Source organism: Dunckerocampus dactyliophorus, chromosome 7 (assembly GCF_027744805.1).
Source record: "Dunckerocampus dactyliophorus isolate RoL2022-P2 chromosome 7, RoL_Ddac_1.1, whole genome shotgun sequence".
Lineage (NCBI taxonomy): Eukaryota > Metazoa > Chordata > Actinopteri > Syngnathiformes > Syngnathidae > Dunckerocampus > Dunckerocampus dactyliophorus.
Window position 1 is genome coordinate 74,108 of NC_072825.1, and position 22,271 is coordinate 96,378.

At 43.8% G+C, this 22,271-nt stretch overlaps 2 protein-coding genes across 9 annotated transcripts in view; both read right to left on the reverse strand.

The window, feature by feature from the left end:
* The window catches only part of LOC129184780 (pleckstrin homology-like domain family B member 2), a 40,161-nt gene extending 36,604 nt beyond the window's left edge, over positions 1 to 3,557 (reverse strand). Inside the window, exons 1-2 of one of the 5 annotated variants that reach the window (XM_054781080.1) lie at positions 3,165 to 3,556; positions 2,881 to 2,975 (exon numbers count right to left, since the gene is read on the reverse strand). In XM_054781080.1, coding sequence (XP_054637055.1) covers positions 2,881 to 2,905 — 25 coding nt within the window. In that variant the 5' untranslated portion in view covers positions 2,906 to 2,975; positions 3,165 to 3,556. Of the gene's footprint in view, positions 1 to 2,880; positions 2,976 to 3,164 lie in introns of those variants that run through there. The other 4 variants (XM_054781079.1, XM_054781082.1, XM_054781074.1 and 1 more) reach the window with 4 other exon arrangements.
* An 8,499-nt stretch (positions 3,558 to 12,056) lies between these two features.
* On the reverse strand, positions 12,057 to 21,530 carry ethe1 (ETHE1 persulfide dioxygenase). Of its 4 annotated transcripts, XM_054782882.1 has the most exons (9): positions 21,515 to 21,530; positions 21,334 to 21,432; positions 20,991 to 21,245; positions 17,839 to 17,983; positions 17,616 to 17,764; positions 16,871 to 17,000; positions 12,488 to 12,577; positions 12,222 to 12,338; positions 12,057 to 12,145 (listed from the first exon to the last, which is right to left on the reverse strand). In XM_054782882.1, exons 3-9 carry the CDS (start codon positions 21,201 to 21,203, stop codon positions 12,072 to 12,074), a joined length of 918 nt encoding a protein of 305 aa, XP_054638857.1. In that variant the 5' UTR covers positions 21,204 to 21,245; positions 21,334 to 21,432; positions 21,515 to 21,530; the 3' UTR covers positions 12,057 to 12,071. The 4 variants fall into 4 exon arrangements, with proteins under 4 accessions (XP_054638857.1, XP_054638856.1, XP_054638855.1 ...); XM_054782881.1 differs by lacking the exon at positions 21,515 to 21,530 and having other exon boundaries at positions 21,334 to 21,508; XM_054782880.1 differs by lacking the exons at positions 21,334 to 21,432; positions 21,515 to 21,530 and having other exon boundaries at positions 20,991 to 21,304.
* Positions 21,531 to 22,271: the final 741 nt, after the last annotated feature.

Consider the following 22,271-nt stretch of genomic DNA (forward strand, 5'->3'; position numbering starts at 1 on the left):
GGCATTTTAGATGAAAGATCAACACAAAGCGACACACAATTGTGAAGTAGAAGGAAAAATGTACATGACTTTCAAATTTTAAAAAAAAATAAAAAACTGAAAAATGTGGCGTGCAAAAGTATTCAGCCCTCTTTTCTCTGAGAGCAACCAGTTGCCTTCAGAGGTTGCCTGATGACTGCTGAATGATCAGCTGTTGACCTAATGATCAAATGGAGTCCACCTGTGTGTTATCTAACCTTAGTACAGGGAGTCCTGGTGTTACGATGTACTCAACATACGACGTTTCGACTTTACGACGCCAAGCCTCGTCCGCCATTTTGTCCCCAGCACCATAGTGTTTCTGCTTAGCTATCTAATCTAATCTAATCTAATCTTTGCCTTTTAGGCCCTCCCTTTTTCACATTATGGCCCCAAAAAAGAAAACTGGGTCTTCTAGTGGTAATGGTCCAACCAAAAGAAAAGCAATTACCATGGAAACAAAGCTTAACATCATAAAAAGATCGGAGAAAGGAGAGACACCGACGAACACCGGTAAAGACTTGGGCTTCAGTCGGTCGCCCGTGGCAACCATTATTAAGGACAAGGTTCGTATTTTAAAGCACGTGAAGGGTTTCGCCCCTATGAGGGATACAGTAATCACAAAGCAATGTTCTTCGATCCTTGCCGAGATGGAAAGATGACTTACCTTATGGATCGAAGATCAGAATCAACGCAGGCTTAATATCAGCCTAATGCTCATTCAGGAAAAGGCACGACGTATTTTCCAAATTTTGAAAGAGCAGAAAGGCAAGGACGCTGAGGAGGAGGAATTTTCCGCTAGCAAGAGCTGGTTTATGAGATTCAAAGCCCGTGCTAATCTTCATAACATCCGAGTCCAGGGCAATGATGACGCAGAAGACGCGGCTGCAAAAGTGTTTCCGGGTCATCTAGCCAAGCTAATCCGGGAGGGTGGGTATCTTGTGGAGTTTTCTAAACATGCTTCCTCAGCAATAGCTCTCACAGACACCTCTCAACAGCAATGGTAAGTACAGCATCTTATTTATTTTTTTTTATTGTAATGTTTTTTTTTTTTTACTAAACGGTGAAATGCGACTTACGCGGAAATTCAGGTTACATCACCAGCGTAGGAACGGAACTCGTTCGTAACGTGAGGACTCCCTGTATAAATACAGCTGTTCTGTGACGGCCTCAGAGGTTTGCTAAAAGGACACTGGTCGATGAACAGCATCATGAAGTCCCAGGAACACACTAAACAGGTCAGGGATAAAGTTGTGGAGAAGATTAAAGCAGGGTTAGGTTATAAAAAGATTTCCCAAGCTTTAAACATCTCACGGAGCACTGTTCAATCCATCATCAGGAAATGGAAAGGGTATGGCACAACTGCAAACCTACCAAGACATGGCCATCCACCGAAATTTATATGCCGAAGAAGGAGAGCACTGATCAGAGACGTAGCCAAGACGCCCACGGTAACTCTGGAGGAGCTGCAGAGATCCACAGCTCAGGTGGGGGAGTCTGTCCACAGGACAACAATTAGTCGTGCACTGCACAAATCTGGCCTTTATGGAAGTGTGGCAAGAAGAAAGCCATAAGAAGTCATGTGGGGGACACAGCAAACGTGTGGAAGAAGGTGCTCTGGTCAGATGAGACCAAAGTGGAACTTTTTGGCCTAAATGCAAAACTGCACATCACTCTCAACACACCATCCCCACTGTCAAACATGGTGGTGGCAGCATCATGTTGTGGGGCTGCTTTTCTTCAGCTGGGACAGGGAAGCTGGTCAGAGTTGATGGGAAGATGGATGGAGCCAAATGCAGGACAATCTTAGAAGAAAACCTGCTGGAATCTGCAAAAGACTTGAGAATGGGGCGGAGGTTCACCTGCCAGCAGGACAACGACCCTAAACATAAAGCCAGAGCTACAATGGAATGGTTTAAAACAAAACATATTCCTGTGTTAGAATGGCCCAGTCAAAGTCCAGACCTAAATCCAATCGAGAATCTGTGGCAAGATCTGAAAACTGCTGTTCACAAACGCTCTCCATCTAATCTTGCTGAGCTTGAGCTGTTCTGCAAAGAGGAATGGGCAAAAATTCCAGTCTCTATATGTGCAAAGCTGGCAGAGACATACCCCAAAAGACTTGCAGCTGTAATTTCAGCGAGAGGTGGTTCCACAAAGTATTGACACAGGGGGGCTGAATACTTTTGCATGCCACATTTTTCAGTTTATTTTTTTTAAAATTTGAAAGTCATGTACAATTTTCCTTCTACTTCGCAATTGTGTGTCGCTTTGTGTTGATCTTTCATCTAAAATGCCAATAAAATATATTTATGTTTGTGGTCGGAACGTGACAAAATGTGGGAAAGTTCAAGGGGTATGAATACTTTTTCAAGTCACTGTACATCCACCTGCAACAAGTGCCTGAAGGTCATATTGTGCAAGTCATGTCTTGTAAGTCATGCAGCATGCTGACAAAATAAAATATATATATATAGTTTTACTTTATTTACGATTCCAACCGCACAGACGTTTCACGACACAAGCAGCTTCTTTTTTTACACACGCCCTGTATAGGGTATTGCTGCGATGATCATGACAATTTGTTGGGGCTTTTATGCCTTTGATATTTTATTGGGGTATTTTCTGTTCAACTTGCATGCCAAAAATGTTATTAAAAAATGTTATCAGAAAGAATGCGAATGTTTTCCTTTTTTGAAAGTACCGATTAGGGTATCATTTAAGCACCTGCACGGTATGGGGTGACATGTGAACAATAGCAACAAAAACAGTCATAAAGGATGCAATCATAGGATAAAGGGATCAGACAGAGATTTGTCTGGTGAAAGATAATAAAAGCCTTCATAGCCAGGACCAATTTACCTCCCAGTCCTGCACAAACCTTCATTTCCACCCTCAATGACGATGATGGTGATCAGTAGGAGGTAACCCGGTTCAAAGAACACTGATTGTCGTAGCTGTGTGGGAAATGACGCAAAACAACATGTTTTCATGCAAACATGTTGCACAAACACACCAACTACGTCCAGCGTTATAAAGCTAAAGTGGACTTTTCAGATGGAACACGTCAACAAGACACTGGAGCGCCACGTGAAGCTCACGCGTACAGATCTAGCTGACATTTAAGCCATTTTTAAACAACTCACCTTTAGACGTGTTTTTCACTCAGATGTGGCGACTTTCATGGGCAGGAAAGTTGCAGCGACCTTTGAAAGACACTTCGGCGGCGTTTTAAGCAGCTTTCACTTTCAAACCCCCGCGTTGAATTCGCTTGAGAAGACGACCGCTGACACGTATTTTTTGCATGGTGTCCCTTGGGTCGTTTGTATCCTGCCGTGGTTTGATTCAAACTCTCCTGGGAGAAGAGGCAGGGGAGAAGCTGTCGGATTGCTTCGGCGTCAGCAGCAGGTGAGCTTGTAGCCGGGAGGCACACGAAGGAGGAGGCGGAGAAAGCGGCCGGAACACCCGCCAACCGTGTTGACTTCCCAACAAACATGGCCGACGTTTACCGCACCGTTCCCGGAGTCAAATGTGTTTTCTTTTTCTGGCAAATGACACTCTTATGCAATTGCTGACTGGCGAATAAACGCAGTAGTGTGAAGCAGAAGCTGATTATTTTGTCATTATTACTATTTATCTTTGAGGAGCCCCCTGCCAATACACTGTTAGCTTAAAACACCTGCTAGCTATGTGCGTGACACATAAACATAACATGATAGTCAAGTATTGTTAACCATTAACTTTAACTAAACATATATGCTATTATTTTAACAATCGAAAACACTTTCTTAATGAAACTTTGGCAGTCACGTTAGACGCTAATGTTTTATAACTGTATTTGCTACCTACCAGCAGCTAGCCAGTTAGTTAGCGAGCTGCCTACAATTCACTAGACTACACTTGAGGGGAAGAATCACATATTTAAATTAAATGATACTTAAGTGTGTATCTAGCTGTCAATGTCTGCTCCTCCTTAAAGGAAAAGTGCACTTTTTTTGGAATGTTGCCCATCATCCACAGTCTTTATGTGAGACATGAGCACACGTTTCTCTTTTATGTGTTTCTAAAGATATAAAAACAGCTAAAAGAGGCAGGTAATTAATGTACATAATGGGATGCACCTAATGTGAAGAACATTGTTATTATTATTATTATAATTATTAACATTGTTACGCCCAAGAACTACCTTAATGGCATAGTGACACCTCGCCACACCACAGCGGCTAGCTAAAGGTACATACTACATATTGGAGCTGTGTTTTTGGGTTTGACGCTAGGTGTAGCGTTCCTTTCTATGTTGCTATGTGAAATCAAAGTTCCCAAAATACGACAAGTATGACATGTTACCATGAACGTACCTGTTACTACACGCTCACAGCATGGATGGAAAAGCACTAAACCTTGTTGGAGCTTTGTGGAGGTGTTTTCATAGGCGGGACAGGTGTGTCCTGTTACGTGCATTCTTAGCTGCTGTTTGTATATCTTTAGAACGCACAGAAAAGAGAAAGACGTGTGTTTAAGGATTGTGGGTGATGGGCAACATTCCAAAAAATGTTTTGCTTTAAGAATGTGCTTATTTGATCATGTTTGTTGGCTAAACTCGATGCCCCGCCCACCTGCCGCTCAGCCCGTTCCATGAAACTGACAAAATCGCATCATGTTTCAGTATTGTTCTCATGAACAAACATGACAGAGGGACATGGTATCACTTGGTATCACTTTTACATGGGAGTCTTTTGCATGTGCTGTGTTCAAATGTTGTTTCTGTGGTGTCACATGACAGTTTGTACTCTTCTGCTGCACACAAAAGGGTGGAAAGATGTCAAAACATGCACCCCTACCATGCTGCTTCTGCTCTTAGTTTGTGTTTATTATTATTATTATTATTATTATTATTATTATTATTATTTCTGCCAAATTGTTGTCTAAATTGGCCATCAGGCGTCAGGGTGACCACACGAGTCTCCACCAGTGGTGATTTCTTGCCCAAGGATGCAAGAGTTCATTTTGTCAGTCTGCTGGTGATGTAAAGGGGGAAAAAACTCTCTGCCCATTCTTGTAAAATTATTTCAAAATCATCATTTCATCATCATCATTATCATCATCATCATCATATCATTTCAAAAGTCTAATGAGGGCAAGTTTTACGAATTAGCACACGTGCAAAACCCGTCCAATGTAATTGTGACGTCCGCATCAAACAAATATTACAAATCCAAAAATGAAAGACATCATTGAGTAGTAAAGGTAGTGTGATGATAGACCCCAGGAGACTGAAATACAATACGTATTAGACGCTCAGCATTGTGAAACGGTTTTATGAGAATAAAACCATACGGGTCGTACGCAGGGATCCAGACTGTGACTGAAACTTGCCAGTGAATTTTCATTTACCGCCGCATGTGCGAGCAGGTAAACGTACGCGTCCCGTATTGCGTTGACTTCATCCCTTTTTAGCGTGAGAATGAAAAACATGCATAAAATGTGGAGTCGGTCACGGGCTAAGCCGGCCGGTGCCAGCGTTTCAACCTCATTGCTGTTCTATTTGTTCTGCTGTCTTTTTTTACACGTTTTGCACATTTCACACATTTTTTCCGCCTGGCCTCTGGTCTTCAAACTCTGAATGTGACTTTTTTACCAGTGATGTTTCGTCTTTACAACAAACAAGCAAAGCGGTTTGTTCAGAGAGGCTATCACATTCATGGGGTACGTGCTAACTTACTTTTTAAAGGCATCACCTAACTACGGAGGCCCAGAGGGTACACGGGAGAAAATAATTTTGAATTTTTTTATTGCGTTATCTCGCAAAAGCCTCCAAACTATGTGAAGCTACTTCCACCATACATCACAAACAGGAAGTTGTGCTCTAAGTCAATACGCTGACAACATCCCTTCTCAGATTACCAGCTGCTAAACATCAATGGCGAAACTTTGATCAGGAATTAGATTACACTCGTTCTTCGGTTCGTTGGGTTAACTGCTTCCCGACTCCACCGTGATAAGCCAATTTCGGCAAAGTAGGATTCAATATTAATAAATGGAATACTTTTGTCGTCATGGCATAGACAACCTGTTTACGATCTTCTAAATAGGCTTTTTAACATAATTAGAGCCCTCCAGGCATGAAATAACACCCCTATAGTCACCTTTACACTCCTATTACCCAATATAGTAGACATAACAAGAGAAAATACCACATAGACTCACATGTCAGCAGCTCCTTGTTGTTTTTTTTTGGACAGTGTACACTAAGTCCCCTACTAACGAACATCCGACGTGCGAACACTCGCCGATATGAACACAAGCCGACTGGTCTTTTTTTTTTTCATGATTTTTTTCAAAAATTGCCATATTTTGTCATTTAAAATTTTTCGAAATACAAAGGTGATATTTTTGTATTGCGCGCCATTCCGCCGCTACGAATGGTGGGTAAGCAGCATCCCTCTCGTGCGATCTTTCTCAGTTCGTCACTGATAACATCTCGGAGCACGCCGTTTGTACCCCATTCGATACTTTACAGAGACGTTTGTTATCCGTTATCTTGGCTGATAAATCGAGTGCAAGTGCTAGTAGTAGTGGCTGGAAACGTCAAGCAATTTCTATGGAAAAGAAGGTGGCCATCATCAGGAAGTTGGACGGTGGCGAGAAAATGGCTAATGTAGCGCGTGCTTGTGGAGTGAATCGCTCAACCATAGGAACAGTTTACAAAGGCAAGGTTCGATGGAATATGTGAAGACTTCTGTACCAATGGCATCCACTATCATTACAAAGAGGACTCTAACGACGACCAAGATTTGTCCTTTCTTCAATAATTCCTCCTCCTCCTCCACCACCACCAACAACGTATGGTCGTTCACTCCTCTTCAAAGGTAAACAACATTTATCATTACGTATTATTATATCATTTTTATTATTGTTTTTTTCATTAATTATCCTCGTTTAATATTACTACTACATCCAAACTCACATTTACATACATACGCATATACTGTATATGTATACACGTACATGTAGTACCTACATCATTGGTAATATTACCTTTCCCCTACTTAAGAACAATTCGACATAAGAACGGTCGTCTGGAACCAATTGTGTTCGTTAGTTGGGGACTTACTGTACTTCCTGCAGTGGCTATTGTCTCATCAATGTATTGTAATGGCAGCTTTAAATGGCTTGACACTGGCATTAGCCAATATAGCAGACAGAATAAGAGTAAAGAAGCCATTTAAGACGTAAATTAAACTCTTGTCTGTGTGTGTCACAGTAAATGTGTTCCCCAGCAGACCTTAGTGGTGTCGGACAGATGTGTGGAGGACAGGAAGAGTCATCAGAGGTTCAGAGTTTTAGCTTGTTGTGGGTTATGGACCCAACAGTAGCTCGTGTTATTATTATGATTATTATGTTCTTGTTGTGTGGGCCGCACGGTGGACAAGTGGTAAGCATGTTGGCCACACAGTCAGGAGACTGGGAAGACCTGTGTTTGAACCTCCGCTTGGGCATCTCTGGGGCATGTTCTCCCCATGTGTGCATGGTTTTTGGAACGTGGGGGGTAAGCAGAGTACCCGTTTCCTCCCACATTGCAAAAACATGCATGTTAGCTTCATTGGCGACTCTAAATGGTCCATTGGTATGAATGTGAGTGTTTGTCTATATGTGCCCTGCCATTGGCTGGACACCAGTCCAGGGTGTACCCTGCCTCTCAGCTGGGATAGGCTCCAGGATACCCCCGCAACCCTAATGAGGATAAATGGATGGATGTTATTATTGTTGTCGTGGCTGTTGTGAGATCATTTAAGCTTGCAATCAATGCTTTCAGTGGCATCAAGTCTCCCCAAACACGAGCACTGAGTGGCCAACGTAGAATACAGTACTGCATTTCCTGTCCGGTACCAGTACTCAAAGAGTGTTTCCAGTAACAGCAGGTAGGGCAGGCCCGTAACTAGGGGGGGTTCGTGGGGTTCGAACGAACCCCCCCGCGGGCCCCAAAGATCTGCTTGGTTTAAAAAAAAAAAAAAATCAAGTCTCAGGCACATTCACACTCGCAAGCTAGATGTTGTCATTTTGATGATGTCGAAATATGCATCAGAAAAATGGGGGGAACACCAGCACCCCCCCGCTCCATCCATAAGGTCCGTTCACTGTGATTTTTGCACCCCCCCAAAAAATATCTGGTTAAGGGCCTGTAGGGCCGGATGTTAACATTGTATTTCTTTTCAAAAGATGGCAGTCGAACCCATGTGGAGGCAAGCCATTATTGAAGTGTGTCTGTGGCTTCACGTACATTACAAAGTAATGTCCAGTGCAATGCATGTCCCCTCGGGGGCGCCGTACCTAACAAGCTTGCTGTGTTGTTATCATGATAATAATGATGTCTCCTGGTCTTGTCCAGTTGTTTTTCCAAGTCCATTTTGGTGTGCGCCCCCACATTTTGTGCTTGCTCTAGTGAAATGTCAAGTGAGGGGCCCCTGTGCTCCTGGTAGAACAGGTCCATCTGGTGTAGTTGGCACTGGAGGGGCCACTGTGGGGGTCAAATGAGCTGTCCTCACTGCAAGGCCTCTTTACGGAGGTGTCTGAATGAGCTGTGAGTGAAATAGATTGTTTCCAGTGACATGTGGCTGGCAGTGTGAAGTGGGTGTGAGCGCAGACTGAAAGCAGGCAGGCAGCAGCTGGCGTCACACTGCCCAGCTGCAGAAACACAATAGAAGACGCTGCATATCTTCTGCTTGCACATCAAAATAGAAGACAAGAAGGGCTGTCTTTCGTCCGACTCGTCATCTGGATCTCCTTTCAAAGATAGCAGCGCCTTCCTTTAGCAGTCGTGCACTTCAGCCACATGCATGCAATCAGCAAGGTGCAGGTCACTATTTGAACAGGCAGCGGTGGAAGCCATTGGGTAGCATTTAACCACACTTCTCTGGTTCCAAATATGCCTCGAAAACAGGGGTGTCCAAACTGTGGCCAGGGGGCCACTTGTGGCCCGCAGTTTGTTTTTATTGGCCACATTCCAGAAATTAAAATAAATAAATAAATAAATGGAACAAAGAAAAAAAAGGTGTAACTATATGTGTGTTCATAAGCTTTGTCAACTCAACGCGAAGCTTTTTGTCTTTAAATACATATAAAACATATATATAGTTTTGTTTTTACAAAATAAAAAGTATCAAAATGTCCAAATGGCCCAGGCACCCTCTGACTTTGCATTAGTGGCCTTCGGTAGAAAAAGTTTGGACACCCCTGCCATATATTGGCCTATATAGGATTGGTTTTAGCATCATTCATGTCCAGAATGTATCAAAGTGGCCCCCACATCCTTACATTTTTCTGTATGCGGCTCTGGCTGTTAACAGTTTGGACACCACTGCTCTAAAATTACACAAAGCTTAACGTTTTAACCTTTGTGTGTGCGTGTGTGCGTGTGTGGGGGGTGGGGGGGGGGGGGGGGGGGGGGAATGACACTCCCCTCCTGAAATAAGCCATCTTACAGGTGCATGGTTGAGTGAACGTGTCAGGTTATGAAGTAGGAAAGTCTTTGTCAATGCAAATGCTGCTTTTCTATGTTCATTCTATGTAAAGATGACGTGGAAGTAGAATCTACGGCACAGAACACCAGCAGCGGCTAGTGTACGTCACCCATCGTGGTTCAAAAAGACACTTTTCACCTTTAACAATTAAAGTGCATCAAAGTTTGGTAAAATAACGGACATTCATGGCCATCGCTCACCGCTGTCTGGGATTCACATGCAGTCTCAGAGAAGATACTGTACTTCTAATGATAGCTCGCCTTAGTAGCTAAACTTTGCCAAATTGCTATCATTAACTGAGAACATACAAATTGCATGCACGTGTTACATCTAACATACTTATCGCAGGAAGAGGCGGGATATAATGCTACTTCGTACCTCCAAATGTTGGTGCCCTCTGGCAGCTGGTCAGGTTTCATCGAAGGATTTTGCTAAAAGTTTACCACACCGCCTGGGTTTTTGCACCGTGTAGTGTTCCCTCATTTACCGTGGAGGATAGGTTCCCAAAATAGCCCGCAGCTTTGTTTAGTTATCATACATGTTTTACGGCTGTAAAACGCCTCACCATTACACCAGTGGCAGAGCCAAAAATGTTTCACTGGGGGGACCAAAGTGACGCCATGACTCACATGGGGGTGGCCACTGCTTTTGGAGCATCTGTTAGAGCAGTTAGTAGCTGAGCAGTGTGCCGAGGACGTTTTCAATGCAATGTTTGTGGCTTCTGCTCCCCATCATGGCGGCCAAAGCCACACTGGACATAACACGGAAGTGGACTCCTGTTTGAACGCTAGACTCCTTGGTTGACACTCATGCTGCTTCCAAGAGAATATGAACACATTTATGGACTCAATCACGCGTCGGAATTGAAGTCAAAGCCAAAAAGTTGAGCTAAACCGACCAAAGTAATCATGGAAAACTTACCTGCCGCTTGTAGTTCATGCAAGACGCGCTTTTATTGACAACTCCTCCCCCTGGAAAGTTGTACGCCGCAGAGAAATGCGTCCGATCGGAAACGGCGGTTATGCTGAACTAATTTCTGCACCACAGAGCCGACTTTGTCGAAACAGTCCCCCAGCCGTGGGGGGGGGCCGGAGAGTGACCGATGGTGTGTAGCTCCGCCATACACTTGATAGACTTTTCTCAGACAGGCATGAACGTTTTCACATTTTAAACACTCTGAAAGTCCACGTTTCCTACTAGGTCGGAAACAGGAAATGATGAATGCCTCACATGTATTTCACTCCTCTGACTGTGCCTCGTTGTCCTGGCGCCGTTTGGCTATAGTGTTTTTGTATCCTTGTTAAAACCCATTGCTCATGCCGTCGTACTTTCCTCCTCCTCAAACCAAAGATTCATTGATTCCGTAGTGGCGCCCAACAGCCGCATATATTCAGCACGTCCACAAGTCCAACTTTTAGTGCGATGGCTTCCTCTGCCTTTTGGGTGCAGAACGTTTGGTCGACATTGTTGATCGTGGTATATTATCACCCCGCTACAGCAATATACTGCAGGGTTTCAAATGAATAAATCATTGAGATGTATCATTGATGTCATGAATACATGAATGTTTTGTATTCTTCATGCTGCAGTGTGATACACTGGAAACACACTACTATTTAAATGTTAACACACACATTAGGTGAACTTACACATAGCATCGCCGACTTTCACTCAGTATCGGATTGTAAATGAAATGAGTGGCACATCACAGTAAGTTGCATCCGTTCATCTCGAACGATTCCGATTGTATAGGCGATCAGTGCTGAGAAAAGCCACTCTCATCACTGAGGATGCCACACACCCCCTGCACCACTCCTTCACTCTGCTGCCATCTGGCAGACGATACAGAACCCAACTGGCCCGCAAAAACATCTACAAGAAATCCTTTATTCCAGTTGCAGTAACTATCTTAAACAGCGCCCGGTAGCACTGTTGTTCTTGTATTGTAAGATTTTCATTGCATGGTATAACTGCTGTTTTACCATGCACATGACAATAAAACTCTCTTGAATCTCTTGTAGTATTTTTTTGTTTGTGACTGATGTTTTTGTTGTGTGTTTTACAGTATATTGTACTTCATTGTCAGTGAATTTTTATAAGCTGTGTTGGAAGACAAATTTCTGTTCTATAGAACAGACAATAAAGTTCTATTCTATTCTATTCTAAGTACTTTATGACAGTTAAAACCTGACCCAGGCTATGTTCACACAGTGTGATGATGCCCAATTTGGATTTTGGATGTGGTCATGACCAAAAAACGCGACTTGCTGATGTGAACGCACAGCGTCTGGGAAGTGACCTGCATGCCCAAAAGCACACCATCACACGCATTTCCGTGTTTTTACACAAGTAAGCTCTAGTGATGTGCGATACCGCCGATTTCATTTCCGATCCGATACTGGGTAAAATGTTTACAAATGTTTACAAATGATGTTCAACTTTGGCGGCCCCACTGTTGGTATCTTTAAGATAGACAAATAAAAGAGATTCAGTAGATTAGCAAAAATAAACATCCTGCTATGCACTGATTCTTTATTCTCTCCTTCTCGTGCAGGGCATTCCAACGTGATGAACGCCGCAGACCAGATTAGCGGGCACTGAAATATCTGCAGAAGGACGGTGGTGGTTAGAAGTCAGAGGATAGGGGAGATGAAGATGGGCTTGAAGGAAAGGGTCTCATACCTATTTTGGAAGGCTTCGGGAGATTCAGATTGTTCATGATGTTCACAAACTCCTCCAAGCTTTTGGTCAGGCGAGGGTTAAACATGCGCTCCTCACCGACAGTAGACACCGTCTGTCCTGGAACATTGACACATTCTATGTTTGCCAAATGCCAGCAGATGCTAATCCAGCCAAAACTCTGCATTACGTGATCCCCGGGGTACCATGCATCAGCAGACATGTTATTTTGCAGGAATGGTTCAAGTGGAAGTGTTGATTCGGCAAACCTAAGTAGTCATGTGCTGGGTAGATGAGGCACCGGTCGGGCAGGGTGAAGATCTTCTCATGAACGGAGCTGTAGAGCCTTTCAGCACAACCTAACGTGGACAGAAAAAAGCGAGTACAGCAGCAGGTACGATACTGCCCGCTTGTGTCGATCGGGTGGCATTACAAAAACAAACCTCGAGGTTGCTGTTAGAAACCATACAGGTGGTCCTCGGGTTACAAAACTGTGGTTAGACCAGCGATGTTGTTTGGTCTAGAGACAGTGTCAATGAGGAAAAGACAGGAGACAGAGCTGGAGGTAGCAGAGATGAAGATGCTGACGTTTTCTCTGGGAGTGACCAGGAAGGATAGGATCAGGAATGAGTACATCAGAGGGACAGCACATGTTAGAGGTTTTGGAGATAAAGTCAGAGAGGCCAGACTGAGATGGTTTGGACATGTCCAGAGGAGAGATAGGGAATATACAGTATAGGTAGAACGATGCTGAGTTTTGAACTGCCGGGCAGGAGGCCTAGAGGAAGACCAAAGAGGAAGTTTATGGATGTAGTGAAAGAGGACATGAAGGTAGTTGGTGTGAGAGAAGAGGATGCAGAAGACAGGGTTAGATGGAGGCAATTGATTCGCTGTGGCGACCCCTGAAGGGAAAAGCCGAAAGGAGAAGAAGATATGTGCTCCCATAATTGATTGATTTTGTCATGTCCAGACCACGGCCGCGATTAGGTCTGTCAAAGTTTACACGGCAATTTGCTTTAACGGCACTGTTTTTTTAACGCACGATTAACGTGCGCACTTGTTTGACGCCCGACCCACACCCTAGCCAGCGGGAAGAACTATTTAGCAGAAATGGACATTATAAAGGGTATTTTGATTGGTAAAGTTAGCTTCAAAGCCCTGGCAGATGGCTCTAGCAAATTCTTAGGATCTACTGTCGCACCTTGCCTGCCAGAAAGAAGCGAAAAGTTAGTGCTGGTATTTGTTGTTGTCATTTCTACTGTGGTACCTCGGCATACGAGTGTCCCAACTAATCAGTGTTTTTTATCATTTTTGCTTTGAACTGTGAGCTAAAATTTGGATTACGAGTTGCCAGTTACCGGCAGGCATAGCCGAGGACAGCTATTTGGGGGTTTGTGTCAATGTGACTGTGACTGAATACGAGAATGGATGTAAACAGCATTAGCAGCGCTAACATTAGCAGCGCGCTAGCCAGTCAACGAGAAATTTTTCAAACACATTAGTAAAACATACCTACAGTACATTACAGCCATCTAGTTGGTCTTATTGATGACGTATTGTGTGAAAGTAAGACAGGAACAACACCAAATGAAAAGTACTAAATGAATACAGAGCCACCACCCACCAGTACGAGCCTGGGCTTTGTTTCTCAGAGAACAAATATGCACGTTAGCACTCAATAAGCTCATCAAGTCATCTTAGCTTTATGCATTCCCACATAGTATCAGCATTTGGAAAGAAAAAGTGTAAAAATACAGCGTGGGACAATGTTAGACGGTGTGTTCAAGGACTGTTGAACAAAGTGTGACAAGTCGCCACACGCATTAAACATGCAAAAACTGTGGGACTTCTAACTTATTTTTGGAACGATTTATTATAGATTGATTATAAATCTGTTTATTATAGATAAAAAGTTCTGTGATTGTGATTAATCACGAGTTAACTATGGACAAAGTGTGATTATTGGTGATGAACTACACTGCTCAAAAAAATGAAAAAAGAAACACTTCAAAAACACATCAGATCTAAACTGGGGGAAAAATGATCTTGAATATCTTTCCTGATAATAAGTAGGTGATGTATTAGTAACAAAATGATGCCACATACAGTCAAACTTGTCTATAACGGCCACTAGAGGGAGTCTGCAAAAGTGGCTGATATAGACAGGTGGCCTCTATAGACAGGTTGGCGCCCAGTTTGAATGTTGACCAGGAGAGGAAAAAAAAGAAAAAAAAAGGGAAAAAAATAATAATGTTGACCAGTAGAGGGCACTGCGGACTGCTGATAAAAGTTGTACAGCACTACTAGGCTTGTTATTATCATGGTTCATGATTTTAATCCTGAACATGCATGAGTCAAACAGTAGCACATCACATAGTACAATTCACAATTTTGCATGTCCAAAAAGGAGTAGGAAGAAGCAAAGCTTATTTAATCCTACCCCTCATCAGTTTCACATCAGTTGCAATACATTTATTCACCTCTTGTTCTTCCAAGTGTACTTTGTAGGTCTACATGACAATGTACTGCAATTATAGCCAAGGTTTTTACTTACTAAAAGGAAGCTAGAGGCTTAATAATAACTGATAACTGATAAAATACTTCAGTTAAGTAAAACCAAACTCAGTTTTGCTCCCGCTGCCGCATGCATGCTAGCATATGTTTTTTTTTTTTTTTTGTAGCGTCGCTGGGAGCACATCCTGTTCCCAGCCTACTTTGCGGTAATGTTTTGGTGCAAATGCTCTTAAAGTTACATGTTTGACCAGGAAATAGCAAGCTCAAAAGAAGACGACTTTTTATGTGGAACAACTGACAGTTTGTGTGGATCTTGTGAATGATTGTGACTGAGCTAGGACTCAGTAATTAAAGTCTACACACGACGTCTTCATTGATTGAAAAACAAAACTTTTTCGTGCATGAAGCTTCTACTTGAGTTGGTAATTTGGCTGCTATATGCAGTCAGATATTGACCAAGGGAGACAAAATGGGTGGCTGCTGGCTGCGTTGGACAGGTGACTGCTATACACAGGGTCTATAACATGTAAATTTGCTGGGGGGGATTTTTCAGTGGCTGCTATAGGCAGGTGGCCCTTCTATAAAGGTGGCCGCTAAGACAGGTTTGACTGTAATTTGATAGAAATGAAAATGATCACCCTATAGAGGGGGGAAATCAAAGACACCCCAAAAATGAAAATGAAAAAATGATGCAGCATACTGGTCCATTTTGCTAAAATGTCATTGTAGCAACTCAAAATGATTCTCAATTGTTTGTGTGGCCCCCACGTGCTTGTACGCATGCCTGACAATGTCGGGGCATGCTCCTAATGAGACTACGGATGGTGTCCTGGGGGATCTCCTCCCAGATCTGGACCAGGGCATCACTGTGGTACCTGGACGCATGGAAGAGATTCCAGGAGACAGGTAGTTACTCCAGGAGAGCTGAACAGGGCCGTAGAAGGTCCTTCAACCATCAGCGGGATCGGTATCTGCTCCTTTTGTGTCAGGAGGAACAGGATGAGCACTGCCAGAGCCCTACAAAACGACCTCCAGCAGGCCACTGGTGTGAATGTTTCTGACCAAACAATCAGAAACAGGCTCCATGAGGGTGGCCTGAGGGCCCGACGTCCTGTAGTGGGCCCTGTGCTCACTGCCCAGCACCGTAGAGCTCGATTGGCATTTGCCATAGACTCACCAGAATTGGCAACTACACCACTGGTGCCCTGTGCTCTTCCCTGATGAGAGCAAGTTCAACCTGAGCACATGCGACAGACGTGAAAGGGTCTGGAGATGCCGTGGAGAACGTTATGCTGCCTGCAACATCATTCAGCATGACCGGTTTGGTGGTGGGTCAGTGATGGTCTGGGGAGGCATATCCCTGGAAGGACGCACAGACCTCTACAGGTTAGATAACGGCACCCTGACTGTTATTAGGTACCGGGATGAAATCCTTGGACCCATTGTCAGAACCTACGCTGGTGCAGTGGGACCTGGCTTCCTCCTGGTCCACGACAATGCCCGACCTCATGTGCCTAGTGTATGCAGGTAGTTCCTGGAGGATGAAGGAATTGATACCATTGACTGGCCCCCACATTCACCTGACCAAAACCCAATAGAACACCTCTGGGACATTATGTTTAGGTCCATCTGGCGCCTCCAGGTTGCTCCTCAGACTGTCTAGGAGCTCATGGATGCCCTGGTCCAGATCTGGGGGGAGATCCCCCAGACACCATCCGTAGTCTCATTAGGAGCATGCCCCGATGTTGTCAGGCATGCGTACAAGCACGTGGGGGCCACACAAACTACTGAGAATCATTTTGAGTTGCTACAATGACATTTTAGCCAAAATGGACCAGTCCGCTGCATCATTTTTTCACTTTCATTTTTGGGGTGTCTTTGATTTCCCCCCTCTATAGGGTGATCATTTTCATTTCTATCAAATTATGTGGCATCATTTTGTTACTAATACATCACCCACTTATTATCAGGAAAGATATTCAAGATAATTTTCCCCCCAGTTTAGATCTGATGTGTTTTTGAAGTGTTCCTTTTTTTGAGCAGTATATTTTAATCCATTCCAATCCAACATGGCTCGAACATGTCGGTAAGACGTGCATGTGGATGAAAGCATGAAGGGGTTATTGTGGTGCATCTACCTTGCTGGAAGTCCGTCCTGCCGCAACCTCGGATGAGCAAAGCGTCCCCGGTGAAAGCCATGCGCCGGTCCTGTGTCACCAGTGTCACACAGCCGTCAGTGTGTCCCGGTGTTTCTCTCACGGTCAGATACTGCCAGCAACATAACACTCATCTTATTTTTGTTTTTCTTGACAAACTTTTTACAGTCACGTACCCCTTCAGACATGTGACCTGAAGCCATGCACCCCCCACTCGTGCACACTTTAACATGACCTGAATTCACTTGAAATATTCAACATACAGTAATTCATTGGTTCATTCATTCTGACAGTCATTCCGGGTAGAAAATGTGTATTTTAATGGTTTAAGTCTGCATATTCATTTCATATCCAACTGAAGGGGAAAGTTTAACAGTCGTGATAAAGATAAAGATCCTTACTCCAAAAAAACACGCAACCAACGATAAGTGCCAGGTTTTCACTGCTGCGCCGTGCAGGGATTGGAGCACCAATATAAATACGGAAATGATTCAAGTTCAAACACTCTTCATGCACTCAACAATCATCAAACGTACTTATTTGTTGATATGATGTCTTAGAGAAACGAACAACTTGATGATCTGTCTCCTTCTTACGCCGTGAGACGTTCAGGCACACTCGTAATTGAGAGTGTTAGGCGCGAATTGCTTTTCATTTTTATTCCCACATCCCCATGAGAGTTGGCGTACCCCACTTTGGGCACCTAGGTGTTAGACTAAAGCCTTACATGTTTTCCGAAGGCGATCTTGTCTCCGTCTGACAGGAGTATATCTGCAGAGGCGCCACTGACTTTGGAGATGGCACTCTTAAGCCCGGCTAACCTTGTCTTCATCAGCCCCGTGCTGGTGATGTGGTCCGCATGGCAGTGAGTGTTCACTGGAAAACAACAACACAAAGATTATTTGGCATCCTCGCTGATGCCACCCTTACAGCAGAAGTTGCCTGTGGACCTGCTACTTTTAGATGGAGCCCCAGTTCATGGACGAGCTTCAGGTCTCTGTCGATGGTCTCCAGTACGGGGTCGATGAGGACGGCGTCCTTGGTCTCCCTGTCAGCCAGCAGGTAAGTGTAGGTGCTGCTCTCTGATTCAAACAGCTTCACCCAGGAGGGTGGGATTCATCGTTACTAATTCATCACTAAAAGGATACTAGTGCTGAGTCTGGAGATCTGCTTTTGAACTGGAGTTGAAACATCTCTGTGTAGTGTGTGCATGTGGGGGTCACGGGTGAGCTAATGAGGACAAGCACTACAGAATATGGATGGAAGGACATGTGGGTAGAATATTTCCAGTACTTGTAGGTTCTAAATCAATTTGGTTTGGATTACGTGACATGTATTACGCTACGTGTGAGGGGTGAATCATGTGTAGAAACATCTCCCAGTACAACAAGCACTACTGCAAACTACAACATATTAGATACATTCCTAAACCCATATATTTCGGAGAGTGTCAGGCCGTGTACTACACCTCCAATCAGGAAATAGCAACGGAAGTACCAGTCTACTAGTTACTAGTGAAAACCTCCCCCACTTCATTATGCAAACGGTCCACACCCAGCCCAGCAAGCGTGTGGAGCGATACGGCTCCCTAACCCATGATAATAGAAAACCAAAGCTCTGAAAAGCCACTCTGAACAAGCTCCGAACCAGTCACCATGGAAACTAGCGCTGTGCCGTTCCCGAACCAACCGGTTCTTTTGAACAGCACAGCTAACATGAACGATGGGAACCATCCTTTTTTCTTTTTTTACCCCAGTTACACGGTGAACACAAGCCGGTCTGTGGGTCAAAAAAGGTCGGGGTCCACTGCTCTATGCAGTTATATGGTTAGCTACGATGCTAATGTAACTCATTGTTATTATAGTACGTAACAAGTCTCACGGTATTGACCAGTGCACATTGTCTCACACCAGGAAATAAACGGTGTCACTGTCTGCAACAAGCTCCAAGTGTCCTGTTCATTACCACAAATAAACACAACGCAGAGCTACAGTGCTTTCAGTGGAGGTTACACCTATTAGATATGCAAATAGCATCACGCCACGTCTTGCACGCTGCCTTCACGTGAGTGTGCCAGTAAAAAAAACAAACATAAAAACGACAGCAACACAGAAGCAGATGAACGCCACCTGTCTCGGGGAGCAGCAGCAGCAGCGAGCGTTCGAAATGAGGAGGAGAGTCAGAGTAGTTTAGTTATTCTGTATTATTAACAATATTCTTATGTAGAAATCTTTGCACTAAAAGCTGTTTTGCACAGAAATTCATTGTAGCCTGCTTTGTTTTTGTCATGTTTATACGTCTACAAGTCACGTGTACACATATGATACACGGAATTTGTACAAAGGGTAATTCAAAATCGTGACATCACTGTCAAAGCAGAGTGATATGGCGCCACCCTGTGGGATATTAGAATGACTCCAGATCAGACTTCAAATCCACAGGTCAAATAAGGTTATCATCAATATTTCACAACAATTCAAACTCATATCGCTGAGATATCTAAATTCATTCTTCCAAGTGATTATTTCCAAGATAAAATTAGTTAAAGCCAGACTGGCTTGTTAAAACTTAATAAATATTAAAAATTAGCCAGTTTTTGAAGCGCTCTTTGAAAGGAAAGGCTCACCAAGATCCGGTTCCCCTCAAAGAGCCATAAATCCCATCTGTAGTTGAAAAGCGGTATAGGTGGAAGTTCAGCCAGTGTTAACGGGTTACCAAAACACCACATCCACCGCTTCAACAACCAAGTGGAGGAATAAAAGCTGATGTGGTGCACAGCAGTGCCTGCACTGACCTCTTCTCCTTTCGGCTTTTCCCTTCAGGGGTCGCCACAGCGAATCAATTGCCTCCATCTAACCCTGTCTTCTGCATCCTCTTCTCTCACACCAACTACCTTCATGTCCTCTTTCACTACATCCATAAACCTCCTCTTTGGTCTTCCTCTAGGCCTTCTGCCCGGCAGTTCAAAACTCTGCATCCTTCTACCTATATACTGTATATTCCCTCTCTCTCCTCTGGACATGTCCAAACCATCTCAGTCTGGCCTCTCTGACTTTATCTCCAAAACCTCTAACGTGTGCTGTTCCTCTGATGTACTCATTCCTGATCCTATCCTTCCTGGTCATTCCCAGACAAAACTTCAGCATCTTCATCTCTGCCACCTCCAGCTCTGTCTCCTGTCTTTTCGTCACTGACACTGTCTCTAGACCAAACAACATCGCTGGTCTTACAGTACCACAGTTTTGTACACCTTTCCTTTCATTTTAGCTGAAACTCTTCTATCACACATCACACCTGACACTTTTCTCCACCCGTACCATCCTGCCTGTACACGCTTCTTCACCTCTTTTCCACACTCTCAATTGCTCTGGACTGTTGACCCTAAGTACTTCAAATCCTCCACCTTCTTGATCTCTTTTTCCTGTAAGCTCACTCTTCCACTTGGGTCCCTCTCATTCACACACATGTACTCTGTCTTACTGCGCTAACCTTCATTCCTCCACTTTCCAGGGCAAACCTCCACCTCTCTAGCTTCTCCTCCACCTGTTCTCTGCTCTCACTGCAGCTCACAATGTCATCTGCAAACATCATAGTCCATGGAGATTCCTGTCTAACCTCGTCTGTCAGTCTGTCCATCACCATAGCGAACAGGAAGGGGCTCAGAGCTGATCCCTGATACAGTCCCACCTCCACCTTGAACTCCTCTGTCACACCTGCAACACACCTCACCACTGTCTTCCAGTCCTCATACATGTCCTGTACCGCTCTAACATACTTCTTTGCCACTCCAGACTTCCTCATACAATACATGTTTGATTTGGCAAAAGTTTTACGTCGGATGCCCTTCCTGACACAACCCTCTGTATTTATCCGGGCTTGCGACCGGCACAATAAGACACTGGCTTGTATCCTCTTGCGGCTACACTGACCCTTCAAAACAAACACTAGACCTCAGCTAACTGCTAAAGCTAACGGCTAACACCGCAGAGCTATCTTAGAGGCGACCGGTAGTGAGAAGTACAGGCTACAACCACAAAGCACGCAATTGTAACAACACAGTCCATCATATCCTCACTATTACGTTATTGCATTTGGACGTCACCTGTCTGAAGAGCAGCCCTTCGTTCAGTCGGGTCCCTGAGGAGTACCACAGTCCACAGCCTCCTCCTAGCCGGACTGTGTGTGTTCGCACGCCCGCACGCACTCGCCCGTCCTGGACTGCCATGGTGCCCGGACCCTCGGTGTGCCTTCGGAAGCCAAGCCTGAGCTCCAAGCACCGTTGGCCGGATTTCACCCTGCTGATCACCGACCACATTGCCTCCTTTCTTTAACGGCTGTCCGAGCTTCTGCCTGTTCGCTGTTAGAGGAGAGAAGGCGCAGATCTCGTCGCTATATCAACACATCACACTCCCGCAAGCTACATGCTTATCTGATAATAAACTTACTTTTTATTTTAGCTCCAAAGTCCGCTTTTGTTTACAGACGCACACTGGTACCAGTGTTGTTAATGTGTAAAATGCCGGTAACAGTACGAGTCCAGTTGCCTTTTGCGGATTACACAAAAGAAAGAGAGTCACATACAAACCAAACATAGTTGATACTTTTATTTGTTTTTAACTAATTTACTAGTTGTGTTTGCTCAGGAGCCTCCGACGAACTTCTGTCAAACAGCCCTGAGAGCACCACTGCCACACACAAACTCGATTTCTTTTACTGACTCGAGTTCTTATGAGTCACTCACTGAAGTGAATCGGGTACTTGATTCACTCCAGTCACCCGTACCGAGCTCATGTGCAAAAACTCGCACGTGAAACTAGTAAATTGGGAATCTGGTACTCAATTTACTCGAATCACACATCACAAAGCGCATGCGCATAAACCTCCGTCGCCCCTCCCCTGTCACTTTGTTGCTTGACTTTCTTGTTTTAATTTAGCCAGCGGTAGTAGGGGTGAGTAAGTAAACGAGTTTAAGGTTCAGTGAAACCCTTGCGAATTTTTAACGACTCGTTCAGTACTGGAGAGTCGACCAAAACTGGAAGTCATAAACGATCATTCTTTTTTTGGCGCAATGTACGGATAAAATGTAACTTATAAGAAACAACAAAATGGCGCTAAAAGGCGCAATGGAAAGTTCAATGATTGATTCTGGTAACTCACAATAACACAAAACTTTGTTTAAAACAAATAAAATACAATTACATACAAGTTTTATTTTATATTTAATTTATTATTTAATTTAATAATTTTTCATGTCATTTTAAATATATATAATAATATATAATATATAATATATAATATATATATATATATATATAATATATATATAATTATAAATATATACAAATTAAAACAATATATATTTAAACATGGCCGCACGGTGTTC

What these genes read in the sequence shown, in the direction of transcription:
- ethe1 (XM_054782882.1), bottom strand. Translation starts at nt 21,203, where the DNA reads ATGTGGTCGGTGATCAGCAGGGTGAAATCCGGCCAACGGTGCTTGGAG. An exon ending in GCTCCATCTAAAAGTAGCAG is followed by an intron (nt 17,765 to 17,838) that starts GTCCACAGGCAA and finishes GTTGTTTTCCAG; the next exon opens with TGAACACTCACTGCCATGCG. An exon ending in AGATCGCCTTCGGAAAACAT is followed by an intron (nt 17,001 to 17,615) that starts GTAAGGCTTTAG and finishes TGTTGCTGGCAG; the next exon opens with TATCTGACCGTGAGAGAAAC.